This window comes from Colletotrichum lupini, chromosome 9 (genome assembly GCF_023278565.1).
Source record: "Colletotrichum lupini chromosome 9, complete sequence".
In the NCBI taxonomy this organism is placed as follows: Eukaryota; Fungi; Ascomycota; class Sordariomycetes; order Glomerellales; family Glomerellaceae; genus Colletotrichum; species Colletotrichum lupini.
This window is the reverse complement of record NC_064682.1, coordinates 693,426-708,604: the sequence shown is the minus strand read 5'-3', so window position 1 is coordinate 708,604 and position 15,179 is coordinate 693,426. Positions and strand designations below refer to the sequence as shown.

The 15,179-nt window shown below is 52.2% G+C and overlaps 4 protein-coding genes across 4 annotated transcripts; 1 reads left to right on the top strand and 3 right to left on the bottom strand.

The window, feature by feature from the left end:
- Positions 1–2,803: 2,803 nt before the first annotated feature.
- CLUP02_16127 (HET domain-containing protein) lies at positions 2,804–4,853 on the top strand (the record flags this gene model as incomplete). The annotated part of the gene is made up of 2 exons (XM_049295051.1): positions 2,804–3,398; positions 3,517–4,853. The coding sequence occupies 2 exons, from the start codon at positions 2,804–2,806 to the stop codon at positions 4,851–4,853; spliced, it is 1,932 nt and encodes a 643-aa protein (XP_049152198.1).
- An 833-nt stretch (positions 4,854–5,686) lies between these two features.
- On the bottom strand, positions 5,687–7,904 carry CLUP02_16126 (fatty acid desaturase; the record flags this gene model as incomplete). Its single annotated transcript, XM_049295050.1, has 3 exons — positions 5,687–6,442; positions 6,498–7,350; positions 7,723–7,904. 3 exons carry the CDS (start codon positions 7,902–7,904, stop codon positions 5,687–5,689), a joined length of 1,791 nt encoding a protein of 596 aa, XP_049152197.1.
- Positions 7,905–8,124: 220 nt separating this feature from the next.
- On the bottom strand, positions 8,125–8,775 carry CLUP02_16125 (uncharacterized protein; the record flags this gene model as incomplete). The annotated part of the gene is made up of 1 exon (XM_049295049.1): positions 8,125–8,775. One exon carries the CDS (start codon positions 8,773–8,775, stop codon positions 8,125–8,127), a length of 651 nt encoding a protein of 216 aa, XP_049152196.1.
- A 4,316-nt stretch (positions 8,776–13,091) lies between these two features.
- CLUP02_16124 (uncharacterized protein) lies at positions 13,092–14,085 on the bottom strand (the record flags this gene model as incomplete). Its single annotated transcript, XM_049295048.1, has 2 exons — positions 13,092–13,488; positions 13,613–14,085. 2 exons carry the CDS (start codon positions 14,083–14,085, stop codon positions 13,092–13,094), a joined length of 870 nt encoding a protein of 289 aa, XP_049152195.1.
- Positions 14,086–15,179: the final 1,094 nt, after the last annotated feature.

Sequence of the window (15,179 nt, the reverse complement as noted above, 5' to 3'; positions counted from 1 at the left end):
ACTGTGACTATATGCAAGGGGCTTTGGGTGTGACAGCAATTGCGGGCAGTAGCCTCAATCTAATCTATCTATCAGAGGCGGCTCAAGTAGGACATGTGCAGGAGGAAACTTTGGGGACAACGACAGCAATGGCGGACATTGGAGAATAAGAAAGGACCGAACGGTCGAGGATGGAGCATTGGGCACTTGGGGGCCATGATACCCGAAAGGTTGTCAGGGACTGCCCGGCCTTTATTTCGGCAAAGTGGGATGAGAGCCAATATTTCTACGGATGAATCCGTGTCTATCGCACCCAATTGTCCCAAATTGGTGTTTCCTTCCCACAGTTTACCGAACAAGCGCGATTTAAACTTTCCTCCTGTAACAGAAAAAGGGGTTCGCAAAACTCTATCGTTAACGATGCATCGCCTCAGAGGGTCACCTACTCTAGCGGCATTATATACACGAATCAGATTTAATCTAGTCGTTGACAACTATCCACGCATCCCACACTCGCCGACGGCTACATCGCTCAAAGCTCAGGTAGGTGTCAAGTCAACTACCCAATCTCCGTCCCATGTAGCAGAGTAATAACTTCCAGACAGGAGACCTTAGTTCGGGCGTTGCACCGAATCGCTCGCAGCGAGCCCGAATGCTCGGTACGTGAGCTTTGATGCTACCAACTTTACATCTACTCGAGTGTATAACATACTGGCATACGCGGGCATATCCAACTGGGGCGTCCGTCCCTATTATCTTTGATCACCTGTAGAGATCCAATATATTGCATCTTCCATCATGGCTCCTACTCTATCACGAGGATCCATCATACAAGCTCAAAGATTCGCCATCTAAGTAAGTAATCTTACGCTTAGAGTTCTCTGCACGATAGCCTTCACTTCTTGATCTACGCGGCACGCCTGCTCAGAACCGACCCTAGCTCCCGGCTTGGGTGCGGATCTGGCTTCTGCCCCGGTGTTCGCGGCGAACTCGGATCAACTGGATGTCCTGACTTAGCATTGCTGATGGAAACTGAGTTTCTTGGCTTGCGGATAAATTACGTGTAAGTCACTGGTAAGGTAGGGCCAGGGGTTTGTCACACTCGCGCTCCTCAGTCCCCGTTGAAGCTGTGGGGCCCGCATTGTAAGCCGACTTTGCTAGTCGCGGCAGCTCCGAGGTGCTTTTGTCTATCTCCGCGTGTCAAAGCGAAGTGGTATAATTCTGTGACTAGAGTGATATCTGGAATCTGGCGAGCATAAGAAAGTGCTGATGTACATGCGTCGACAATCTTCTCGATTTTGAGCAGACGAAGAAGGCTGAAAGCACCAACACGAGAATTGATCAATTCTGTGAAAAAATGTCAAGCCGCTGTGACGCCATGAGTCAGACTCCAGCTTCGCCATTGAGAAACAGGTATCAAACCTGGTGGCGTTTCGTTTCGAGACTCTTGGATCTTCACATGCATACGCAGGCATGCTTAATTCGTCTGAAGTCAAGGAAAACTGATTCGAGTTTCTTGCAGTAGGACTTCTCTCAGTTTTCTTCTGAGCCGGCCAGAAACGCGTAGCAACTGTCTCCTGATAGGGTCATTCACAATCTCAGGGTGCTCAGTTGTTCTGAAGACTTCCAAAGTATGAAAGGTGTGCATACGGCCACGAAGTTTAGCGAGTTCGGCCAGATCCATTCAAGTTCAGCTCTTGATGTAGGACCTCAGGTGCCAATTATCGTGCTCGATTGCTGTTGCGTAAGGTAGAACAACACGACTCTCAAATAGCTGAGTATGTATAGCACTTCTATTTATCGAAATACGACGTTATAGTAGTTGAACAGGGGTAGAGACAACCAACATGTATGATAGATAAGGGGACCACGCCTACCCACCTCCGTACAGACAAGGTAGTATTGGCTATTCAAGCAAGTCAAAAATCCTACACAATGCCACACCTGCGTTCAATATCCTGAACAACTATACCAATCTAGTTCGGTTTAAGCCTTGCTTCTTGTTCGTGGACCACCTCATCGTTGACTTGTCAATAGCCGATCAGGTTGAGCATATGTTTACATTTCACTCTTGGTGTCGAGGACACAAACTTCAGTGTTTCCTCCCCTGCATCGCTATATTTCTGCTAAAGCGACTAAAACAATTGCAAGAGAAGCGGACTCTTGTGCATTCAGACTGAGTACCCCATGTCCCATTGATAATTTCTAGACGCCCGTGTCCTTTACGTCTTTTTTCCTGTCTCGCCCGGAAATTTCCAGTCACTTGCACTTTTGAAGGAGCAACTAGGCTTCTCCAAGCCATCGATTTCCAAGAGATCCGGGATTTTACTTGCGAACTTTGCTTTCCCTGTCGTCATCGAGACTTCCGCAAGAAAGTTGATGTTGCCAACTTGCTGCTATATTCATGGGGACGAATGCTCGCAAATGCACTCAGAATCCACAAAGTATCCGAATCTCCTTCTGCATGAAGTACTTTTCACAAGGATAACCAAGCTGAGTGAAGTTGACAATGTCCATCGCAGCGATGGTTCGGCAATGTTACCCAAGGAATCATAATTCAGGGCACTTAGCCTAGGTTGGCAATCATCAAGTCGCAGCTGAAAAGTGCGGCTGAATCTCCGCCGCTTGGCAGATCCCACGTGATAGCCTCCTGACAACCTCTCCATTGGGTCTAAACATCAAGACTCATGGTCTTGATGAAAAACACAATCACAACACATCATCTCGTTTGCCAGTCGCGGCTTATATGCTTTTAAGTTTCGGTCTGGGCGAATCTCTCCGGAAAGCAATCTTTATTGCCGCTATCATCGACACCGTGAGAGTCATGCACCAGCTCCTGGGCTCTTACCACCGTGATCGCGACCACCACGACCACCAGACTATCACTAATCAACAGCGAAACTCAACAATGGCCGCTCAGTATCAATACACACCCTTCTCCACCCCAAAATCAATCCGCCTCATCCGCCTCGTCAACACCGCAGATAAATCCTCCCCCCTCAAATGCTCGTTTGAAGAAACCTCCCTCGACAACCCAGTCTCCTACGCAGCCCTCTCCTACACCTGGGGAGGCGAACCCTCAAACGTCCCCCTGAGAGTAGTAAACACTACCACCATCACAACAGCAACTTCCAATCACGCCCAGCAAATCCAACAACCCCCGCTAATGATAACCCCAAACTGCGCCGCCGTCCTCACCATCCTCCGCGGCCCACGCATTCGCGACCTCTCACTATGGGTCGACGCCGTCTGCATCAACCAATCCTCCAACGACGAGAAGAGCGTCCAGGTCGGCATGATGGCGGAACTCTACGAAAAGGCAAAGTACGTGTTTGTCTGGCTCGGCAACGAGTGGGCTCCTGCTTCGGTGCTTGCTTTGTACAAGGGTGTTCCGAGGGTGAAGGACGATCTGAAGCGAGGTGAGCGCCGCCGCAGAACGTAAATCTGAAGCGTGGGAGATCCAACCCTGCGTCTTGACTTACACCGCTTTTGCAGAAAAAAATACCTCCCGTCCTCTCACTGACGCCCCCATCACAGACCTAGACCCAATCCTCCTCTCCAAAATCCAACGCGCACCCTACTGGCTGCGCGTCTGGACCCTCCAGGAAGCAACTTACAGCAATGCCTTCATCCTCTGCCTCGACGGCGGGGGCGAAGCCCTCTCCACCATCCTCCAGAACTGGGGCGACGCCCACAAAAGTCACCCGGACCCGAACCAGCTCGCCATCAACATGCGTCGGAAAATCATCAGGGACGTTTCTACTACGACTGTTACTACTGCGGATGTTGCTGTGAAGGCCGCAGATGCCGACGAGCAGCGAGAAGCGGCGGAGATTGCTGCGCGCCGCGGGAAGTTGGACGTCTACCAGATCAGAATGCTACTGTACCTACAGTCGACAGAGCCTCGCGACAAAATCTACGCCCTTCGTTCTATATTCCCAGAGACCTTTGGAAAAGTAGCGGTCGACTACACGGATCCCGTAGGAAAGGTTTACCGTGAGGCGACGAGGCAGCATATCCTGGGACAGGACAGTCTCACCCATCTCCTCCTCCTCGATGGAGGAGACACATCGATACCACCGTCACCATCAACATCAACTTCAGCAACAAGCACTCATGTCGCCCCCGTCCCAGACCTCCCCTCCTGGGCCCTAAACTGGGACAAACAAGTCACAGACGGCAGAATCCTCCTCGACGTCCCCTCATCCTCCTCCCGCAGCAGCAAACCCTCCTACAGATTCTCACCCGACGCACACACGCTCTACCTCAAAGGCAGGAGCGTCGCGCGCGTAGGCGACAGGATCAGCCCCAAACTCCCATTGTTCGACCTATCCTTTGTCCTAGCAGACAAGAAGGAAGAATTCATCGCCTGGGTGAGTGACGCCAGACGTATTTCCCAGGCCTTCCTCGCAGACATCTTGTCACCGCCGCCCACCGACGCAAGCAAAGAAACTCAAGAAAACGCACTTCAAACCTTTCGCAGCATCCAGGCCCTCCTCGTGCGCATCCTCCGCGCAAACCCACGAACGCAACCCGACGCCGCCTCCTTGACCGCGGTCTCCACACCTTCAGCACTCGCAGAGGCAGTGGCGTCGCAGACACCGCCCGCCTGGTTGAAGATAGGCAACATCACCGCGGCCGTGGGCTCGGGCTGTATGTTCCTCACCACTCACAACCACTTCGGGTTCTGCGTTTCGGAGCCGCAGCCGGGAGATGAGATCTGCGTCTTTTCGGGGCTAGATGTCCCGTTCGTCGTTCGGTCGAGGGGGAGCGGGGGGTACATAGTCGTCGGGTATGCGGTCGTCGACGGGGTCATGGACGGAGAAGCGTGGCCTGATGACGAGGGCGAGTTGGCGGAGTGGGCGTTGGTGTAGGTGCTTGACGAAGCGTCCCGTCAACCCTCCAGAGCCGGGACCATGAATTCAACCCAGGACACCCAGGAATGTGGCATCTCAGGTAGGATCCCCAAATAAACACAGGAAAAGAGCCAGACAGAAGGGTAAACAAGGCATTACATATGCCCATCTCCCCGACCCCAAGCCCGGCCCTCCCGGAATCGGCACCGGCAGTCCGCACCACTTACTCAGCGCTACCCCGGCGTATCCACCAGAAAACACAACCTTACCTTAGCTTCGGACTCAACAATCTCCTCTCCAAAGTCCGAATATCTCGATTCTTCGATCCCCCATTTACCCATCTCCCCCTTTCCTCCACCTCCTCTTGAGCCCCAGCCAAGCCCAGGCCAGATATGCTTCCGTGTTCCCCCTTGCATATTACATCCGTACGGTCCGTACCCGGTCTTAGGAGGGTGGTCAGGCCACAATCCATTCTTTAATTTTGTCTCAACGTCGTCAGTCCGGGGGTGATCACATCAGTGGATTCCATACGGAGAATAGTTTAGACTCTCTGGCGTGTGCAGGTTTCCCAGAGCCAGCGATCTGGGTGATGTTAATGTCATCTCGATCACCACGTGGTTCCGTTTCTTCAGTTCTGGAAATAGTCTGGGCGGTTGTTACTGCTGCACCGTACCGTATTGGACGGTGGTCAACATGAGGTCACCCTAGGAAATTTCACTACAGTTGACAATATGTGTAAGGTCATGTCGTAGAATGAATATATGAACAGTTGAACATTAAGACAGCAGACAGCTTTTATCTAGTCTATGAAAATAACCCTCCAACGCCGGAACAATGCATTGATGCTGTGTCTAATGCAGGGCGCTCTCGCCCGTCTCCGCCATAAACTGTTGGCAGTTGAGAAGTGTACGTAGCTGATCGCTGACCTCCTCGAGTCTTCCAATGACCTTTTTGTTGCCGTCAACGAAACCCAAGATGGAGTATGGGATGCCGGTATCCTTGCAGAACTCCTTGACAAAGACCTGCGCCTTGCGGAGATTGTGCCGCGGGACGCGCGGGAAGAGGTGGTGCACGGCCTGGAACTGGAGACCGCCGTGGATGAAATCCAACCAGGCGGGGCAGTCGACGTCCATGGTGGTGCGAAGCTGGCGCTGGGCAAAGGACTCGGACTCGCCAAGGTCCGAGGTGGACATGCCCCAGTGAGACAGAGTAATCTGAACATGCAGAGGCATAGTGATAATGTGAGAGACCAGAACGAAGGCGATGCGGATGGGCCAGGTTGGAAGAGTGTTGAGAATCAGACGCCAGCCAAAGATGTACCAGAAGCAGGCCATGAAGGCGATCTCAGTCGGGCGAATCCACCAGGCCTTGGAGGCACCCAGGGAGGATGATCTGCGGGACAGGACGTGAAGCCAGGAGAGAAGGTAGAGGTTGAAGCGAGCGATGCCCATGACGGGATAGTAGGTGTACGCCTGGTACTTGGCGAGAACGTCGGCAGCGGCATCCCAGACGAAGACGAAGCCGTCGTAGTAAGTCGACTTGATGGACTTGAAGAAAGAAGGGCAGGTAGCGAAGAGAGGGACGTTCTGGATATCGGGATCGTGCTCCTGAGGCGTGTTAGTTACGTAGATCGAGACGTGATGGATAATATGGAAGACTTACAGGCTGGTTGGTAATGAGATGGTGGACATTGTGACTGCTCTTCCACCATCCCATAGAAAGGCCGCAGCAGAAGTCGGCAACAAAGAGACCAATGAGGGTGTCAAAGGTAAAGTTGTGGGTGATGGCTCCGTGTCCAGCGTCGTGGGCAGAGAACATGATCTGATGCCAGAAGAGACCCAAGAAGCAGGCCGAGGTCATGTACCACTCATAGTGCAGAGCAGTGAGGAAGAGGGCGAACAGAGTCGAGTATCTGCACATCTCCTTGCCATAGTCCAAGTAGGGGCAGTCGTAAAGACCAGCATTCTTGATACGCTCATGGAGCAGGCGGTACTTTTCCTGGATATCGCGCTGAACGGCAGGGTCGAGAGAAGGGTACTCGTCGAGATCCTTGTTGATGTTCTGTTGGATGGACCACTCGGTGTACTGGTCGGCGGTCATGCGGCTCCGGCCCGACAGACCGGGGCCGGCGGCGAGGGCATCGTCGGTTGGGTCTGCAGGTGCAGCAAGACGACGTCTAATGCCCGTCTCAGTCTGGGGCTCGGGCTTGGTCTCGACCTCTGCACTGCTGCATTCGGAAGTCAGGGACGTGCGGGAGCTCCCGCCAGATACATCGGAGACGGCATCGTCGGCGGAGTCATCTTCATCGAGATCGGACGAGGGGCAGTCGACGGCAGCGTCCGTGGCATCATCTGCAGTAGCACCGGCAGCGTTGGGTGCAGATGCGGGTGTTGTGGTCTCTTGCTTGGTGTAGACGCCGCCCCTAATTGGTGGTGTCATGTTGATCCAGGGACCCGCAGGTTTCCGGCCGATCCGAAAGGCCTTCATGGTGTTGAGTGTGGCAGCCGAATGGTACCTGTCAAAAGCGATATGTCAGCACACTAATTCCACTTAACGCATCAACAACGGAGTCCGAATGTCCAGCGAATCCGAAATATTAATTGGCCCTTTCCCCCTTCTCCCACCATTTGAACCATGTGGGAAAATAAGCTTAACCAGACTGCTGATTATATCTCGGTCGCTTTCGCATTCCCGGATGCTTCTTTTTTCCCGACGTCCCACCCCTTTTCAGATTATTTATCCGAACCCGCGGGAATGATGGGGGCACGCCGCATAAGGGTCCAGATTCGGAGGGGGTTCTCAGCCTCAAGCTGAAGATGGTGGGAGGGGGGCAGATGCGATGCACCCAAAGGTTAATTGGACATGGAAGGTAAGTCGAGCCTCTTACACTTTGATCTCGTCGGTCGCATCTCTCCCAACCATGTGCAGGATAGCCAACTGGCCACCAGGATGCTTGCCCATCCACCCGTCGAGGCGAAGAACCATTTCGTCAAGAATGACAATTGTGCGTCCATCTGCAATCATGCCCTCCACCTCGCGGGGGGTGATGATTCTGCTATCACGATCCATTTTCGTAATTGTATGGATCGTTTCGTTATTCGATTCAAAATTTGCGCTGTGAAGCCAAATTTCGGATTCGTCGAAAAAAGAAGGATCGACGATTTCTTATTTGGTGGGTGGTGGTGATGAGGTTTCGTCAACGTGGTGAATTCGAGAGGGTGACTGCGGGAAGGCAGAAAGGGAAGGTGCGGTCGAACTTGACCCAACGAACACAAAACCCCAATCGAACTCAAATTATCGCCACACAGTTGCGTACAAGGTCAACAGGCAGTTGAGGTCCAGTCGCAAGAGGGTAGGAAGAAGAAAAGGGAAGAGTCGGTTCGGTGGTGAACCTGGGTAGGTGATGGTGATGCGCCGGGGACGAACTGGTTGGTCGAAGGTGGGCGATGCGGTATTTACGTATTATCGACCTTGGCTTGCTTGGGGGGGTGGGCTGGCTGGCGGCAGGCAAGATGCGCGGTGACAGGAAAGCTTCAGGACCCTGTCGGACAGCGTTCGGTTCGAGATGGCGAGAAAGAGAATTTACGGCAAAGGCGAAGCAGTCGACACTCGTGCCATTTTCAGATGAGAACAGACGACATGGACATGACCTGGGAATTAGGAAGATGGAGGGGGGGCAGGCTCTGGATAAAGGGCAGAACAAACGAGCAAGAGTCAAGAGAGAGAGGGACGGGAGAGACAAGAAACGGGCAGACGGGACAACGGGCCAACGTAACAGGGCGACGGGGGGTGTGAGGTGAATGGGATAATACTGGATGGATGGATGGATGGATGGATACGGATACTGGGGGGAGGAGGAGAGACGAGACGAGACGAGAACGTGAGAAGAAACGTGGATGGAAAGGAGCAGCGCAACAGGCAAGCCGCAAACCAGCTCCATCCAGGAGAGAGAGAGAGAGAGAGAGAGAAAGAGCAACAACCAGCACCAGCAAAAGCACCACCAAGAAAGTACACCAGACGAGACGAAGCAAGCGGCGGCGGCAAAGATGCCAGGGACGGTACGGTACCTACTCCGTATACCCCGTGGCTCATCCCCGTACGAGACTACGAGTAACGAGGAGCAAGCAGGTCGTGCAGTGCGTGGAGCGTGGAGCGTGGAGCGAGGCGAGGTAAGGTGGTTCTTCAAAAGATTTGTGGATCATTTTTTCCCATTGCATCCACACCCACTTGGTTTCTTGGATTCACCACCAAGAGTCAGCCCACTGCCACAAGTGTGTGCGGGCTGCTGCTGCTGCTGCTGCTGCTGGTGTCGCTACTACTCATAGTGTGAGTGTGAGAGACTACCGTCGGTCAAGGACAGCTTGTCTTCGATTTAGGCAGGTCGAAACAGTGCGCGTGGGTTCTTGTGGGAGGTGCAAGTGACTGGATGGGGACGGGATGGATATGGGGGATTGGGATTAGGATGGGACATGGGCCATGCCATGGGCCATACCATGGGCCAAGGGTGAGAGAAACTGTGGACATGGAGACATGACATGGTGCAGGGGGGCGGAGGGGGAAACCGATGGAGAGACTCTCTCTCTCATCATTGAGATGCAAGAAAGTAGTCTTTCCAATCTGCCCGACTAGCTTCCCACTCCCAGATGTCCCGCCAAGACAACAAGGAACCGAACATCAGCCAGGTTGTGGTGGTTGTGGTTGCAGCCAAGGTATCGGATTGCTGTGCCTACAAAGTGGTGTAGGCAAGGTACTCTGGGGGTCTGTATGCGCGATGGCGTAGCTGTGTGGACATGGCAATCAGACATGTGGTGAGTGAGTAAAAATGAAAGAGGTATGAACAGGTAAGGAGAAAGCTAAACAAACAAAAATGTCTGTGTGTATGAGATTCGACGCTGAAAATGCAGGGCAGAATGAATGACAGCGAGTATTCGTATGGGTACACAGAGGTACGCAGGTACGAATACGTACAAATAATAGTATGGACACATACGCGCAAGTTTGCAAAGAAAAAAAGATTGACAGAATGGAAATGGACGCGCCCAGCTCATTCACGGCCAGGCCACACCCCTCCCCATCTGCCAATCTTGTTTCCCGAATCCCCCCCTGATCCAATCTAGTAAATTGGCCGTTGGCGCTTTCGCTAGCCCCGGGGGCGCAGCTTGTTGCGTTGCTGCTCTTCTCTTTCTCGCCTCTTGGGAGCTTGGGGCCACTGGGCTTGCTGGAGAATGGGGGCTGGGCTCTGCAAGGTGCAACTATGCATTGGCCATTTGCCTTTGCCTCAGCACACGGCGGATAGCAGACGAGAATAACAGACGAATGACTCTAGATTGAAGCAATTGTAAGAGATTTACGGAGAGTGAGACTCGAGAATCAAACGAAATGGGCGTGTACCGGGGTGAGCGAGGATGGAAGGAGAAAATAATTAGAGAAGAAAAAGGGAGAAGGAGCTTATCTGATTGACACCGGTTGACCTTGCGCCGGCGGGGGGGCCTGGGCTGGGCAGTGGGAGCCTTGACAGGACCCTGAAAGGCTGAAACGATGAATATTGGGGTCCTTCTCAAGTCAGGCACTTTTCCAATGTTGGAGAAGGCGGTGAATTCTGCCATTCTGGAAGGTCATTCCTTGTCTTTGCCTCCCTACCATTGGACCCGAAGACGGTACGAAGTGCGCGGGTGGTGAGCGGTGCGCAGTGCGCGTATTACCTGAACATCACATCCATCACGGTCGACATGGGGAACCGTGACGGTCACCGGAACACGGCTGAGGAAAACCGAGGAAAGAGAAGAGCTCCTTGGGACCTTCCACTATTCAAACCTTGGGGGCCCTTGAGTGGGTGAATAGGTAGCTTGGCAGGGAAGGAATGACCGTACTCGATACGGAGGGGCGGGACCACCTTGGCAGGAAGTACGCACTTCAGTACGCGGGTGCAAGTGCGCCGCAGGCTAAACTGTTGCAGCGCAATTGCCCAATTCTCCATTCTCTAGACTTGCTGCACCTTCCAGGTTTCTGGGGCCTCGCGTTGCCCTTTCCCTCATTCACCTAAACTCCTTCCCAAGTCACTTTCCAACAGGCTAAGACTAGGCAAGACCAAGACCAAGACCAAGCAAGTGCACCCCTCCGAAGACTTGGCAGCCGCACACAGACACTTTGGCATTTCGCACCACGCACCTCGCAAAGAGTGGAAGAAAGGAAAGAGCGAAGAAAAACAAGTTGGCAAGAGTCAAGAACCCCCAAGAACACGCGTCTTGAGTGGGAAGCGCGCCAGAAAAGAATGGAGAACAAGTGGGACGAGGACCCAGGACCCTTGAAACTCAATTCCACCGTCCCGCGAAGAGACACCAAGGACACATTGACACAAAGACGGCACCTGCTCTGAGAGAGACGGGAGAGACTAGGAGTGTGGCGATTGTGCTGGGAATGTCCTTTTCTCCCATCGAGCCTTGACTCTTGAGTCTTGACTAGTGTAGAACCGAGAACCCCTCATACGGCAGATCCGTCTCCATGGTTGAGTCTTGACTTGACAAGTGCAAGTGTGGGTGGGAGAGTGAGAGGAGAGTCTGGAGTCAAAACTTGACCCAAGTTTTGAACATGCGATAGAATGTTTCTGGAAATGCCGCTCAAGCTCTGGCTAGACCTCCCACCATGTCTCGACTCTCTCTACCTTAGTCTTGGGGGAGCCTTGGCCTGGTTTGTGTGTGTGTGTGTGTGTGTGTGTGTGTGTGTGTGTGTGTGTGTGTGTGTGTGTCGCAGTCTTGGTTGGAGCGGCTGTTTGAATCTTTTGGCCCAATCCCATTGCCTCGTCTCTTGGTTTTCTTGGTTTTTCTTTGACCTCTGATTGCACATGGCAACTTGGCAAGCCGCAAGACCTCAAAGGGAACTGTTTCCCTCGGCTACTGTACGCGGTCCCATTGAACCCCATCCACCTTGGTCGCTTGCCCCTCCCTGGTCCTTCCTTCCCCGTGCGAGGTGGTGCCAGGTGGTGGCTCATTTAGCGAGCCGAGCTGTTGGGGCGGAACCAGACGAAATTGGCCCGAGGGAAATGGCGCGCCTGTCAAGGCAGCGCCGCAGGGGAGGGAGGGGCAACTTGGGCAATGGCAAGCCAAGGGGGGGTTCGGAACTTGAAGAGCCACAAGTTGGCAAGCTCGTCTAGCGATAGTATCCGTTCGAAATGCGAACGTGCTTTGATCTTCCAAGTCCTATGACCCACCGTTGATAACGAACTCAACGTACGGATACCCGCGGGAGATTAATTGATGAAGGACAGACATCATGTTACAATCCGGAATAAACGCAACAAAAAGATGATGGACGGGTGGCCAAGTGGGGCCATCCCGCAAACCGAGGTATGGAGCAGAAAAGACGGCAGGAACGACCAGACGCAAACTCAGGAAGCAGCAAGCAGCAAGCTGCGAAAACGGGAAACACCGTAATCATCCAATGGCCAGGCTCCAGCCTCTTGGCTAACGGAAGTTTCCCCTTGGCGTCGCCGACTGCGCCTCGCAAAGACCCCACAAAACGTCAACTGCGAACCCGAAGCGGGAGGGGATTGATGGATGGCGCCGACTTCCTCTAGTTCCCATCATGCGGCATGCCTCTATCTACTATCTACCCGCGGTTTCTCTACTACCTAAGGTAATCTATACTGCTCATCTATCTAACCTCACATCACGGCACTCTATCATCTACCAGCAGGATATGCTCGTGCTGTGTGAGAGGTGGTTCGCCGATGGTCACAAATCTCGTTCCAATTTAACCTCCTAATTGAGCGTCATGTCGCAGCAACAGCCAAAAACCTAGCTGCTGGGGTACTCCGCGCTCGTCCTATCTAACTTTTTCATTTGCTTCCCTATTTTATCTCGTTCCGTGTTTGTGAGACGAATGAGACGAGGCACACAACACACGCCAAACAATTGGCATCCCATCTCTTCGGGTACACATAGGTAGGTGACTTTTTTCCCTGCAGGCTGGCTGCACTGCACTTGCTGCAGGCCTTCCATTGCGGGATGGTGGCTGCATCCAATCACCCTACACGGTGCACCTCCATCAGCAACATCAGCAGGTTCCTTATAGAGGACCAAGCTGTGCTGTGTGCGTCTTTTTTTTCCCCCGATTCGTTTCTATTCGGCAACAAGAGTTTCCAGACTTTTACCACCGAGCTCGTGCCAGCCAGCGTTCCAGCGCCTACCTAGCGAGAGAGTCAGCTCGGAAATAGCGCTCAGCTGAGTATCTCGTAGCCGAGGTGTGTGTACCTAGGCCTTAAGCCAGGTGGTGGTTGTTGGCTGAATCGCTTTTTGCCGTCTCACCTATCCAATATCCCGGCACGGTGACGCTGCATGTGCTGCTGCTGCTGCAGCGCAGCAACACCAAGATTGGATTGAAGAAGCGGGAGCGGGCTGGAACTGGAACAGCTGCCATGCCTGTCATCCCAGAAAATCCATACAACTTCGAAAAGGAACCCCACTTAACAGCCACGACTAAGGACCGGGGCCCAGGGGTGTGGTGAGCGAAGCGGAAGTCAGCAAGGAAAATAGGTGCGAGCCTGGCGAGGTGCCATCGCCAATGGAGTGCCGCAGGAGAAAAATGTAGGTACCCGGAAGCAAGGCCGCGTACGTAATATCCCGTATCCATGTTCGAGACCGTTGAGTGGCACAGTCTGTCATGGGGCTCGCCCGTCCGCGGGTTCAGAACAAATTGATGGGAAAGGGGAGGGATTTGGGGTCATCAGGGAGAGGGGAAGGACTTCTTGGGAGGGGTGGGGGCGTCGTATGGATACCTACGCAGTAACGGATACAACCATTCGGCCAATTCTGCCAACTCCCAAGAATATCTCAGAAAAGTGGTACGGCCAGACGACGATCCCTATGCAACTTTTCAAACTTCCTAGCTTCCGTTCACCGTCTCGGATCTTTTGACACTGTGGATAGCCACATTCGATGGAGAAGAGAAAGAAAGAAAGCAAAGGGGAGGGAAATAGCGTCATTGGTGTCGCAAGTCGGCTTGGATTCCCATTGAAGCCATAAGCTAGACGGACAATCAAAAGTGGGATGTTGCAGGAACAACACAAGACGATCCGAATAGGCGGCATGCAGAAAAGGCTGATGCGCAGTTGGAAAGCGCAAATCCCATACGCGTGATACGACCGAGGGAGGCAAAGGAGGGTTGGCAATACGCAATAGCGGAGACTAGCAGAAAGGGGTTTGGCCGTTCCGTCTGGCAAATAATTAGCCCATAGATCCATGATGATGTTCATTAATGTTCATCATTCTCTTCAGCTCTTATGCCCACTCTCTCAACTACTCACAGGCTCGTGGCCCATTGGCCGTACAGGACTTGCTGGCATGCTGGCTCCAGCCTTTCTGTCTCGTCCACTCCTGCTGATCAACTTGATTCTAACGAGTTGTACTCCGTAGACTGTGAGGCAGTTCCAGCGGCGTCATCTACCATACCTAGTAATTCGGATGGGTTAGGGGGCCGCGGGCATGGCGTTGGCGTGCGAGCTACGGGAAGCTACTTGAGGCTAGAGCTTTTCTGCCACTTTGGAGACAAGTTGGAGAAAGACATGCGCGATGGCACCTAGACATGCCAAATGCCAGCCTTTGAATCTACGCTTTTCCCAGCGTGGGATTGACGCGCAGAGGTTCGCCTGCTGGATACGACACTAAACGTGGTTTCTGGGCCTGGACCCAGAATCCCATCCGATTGAGATTCGACTCTGAACGGACCAAGATCAAGGGGCCTAGGGTCTCCACTCGGTAACGGTTTGATTGGCTTTCCAGCAACGGCTCCCCTTTGCCCCGGTCACGAGCTCTCGGATTAACTCGCACTATCCCTCGTGGAGCTCGGATTATCCCCCGCTGACTCTTTCCATTCTATAGGTAAGACCCCACCCCACACGACGGATCACCCCCTACGACAGATCACCCAATTCGGCCAGATTCAGCCAAAACCGCTATTCCATATATATATAAATAATTAAAAAATAAATATTTTAAAAAATAGACAAGCTATAAAAAAATATAATTAGTATAGAAAGATATTTAGAAAAAATCGTTTTATATTATATTATATGATAATATTAGATTTAAAATATGCTTCTAAATGTTAGTGTTTACTAGTAATTTCTATACAAATACTAACATTATACTTTATTATATAACTCTTTTATTTATTGGAAAAAATAAAATTTTAAAGTTGATTATTTTTAAGAGATTTAAATTGAACTGGTATAAATAGTTTTTCATTAGTAATATAAGTATTATTATATAGAAATATTAAGTTATATTATAATAAGTAGTATTTATAAAAACTTGAATTTCCTAAGCTTATGTAATTAGTATAATGCCA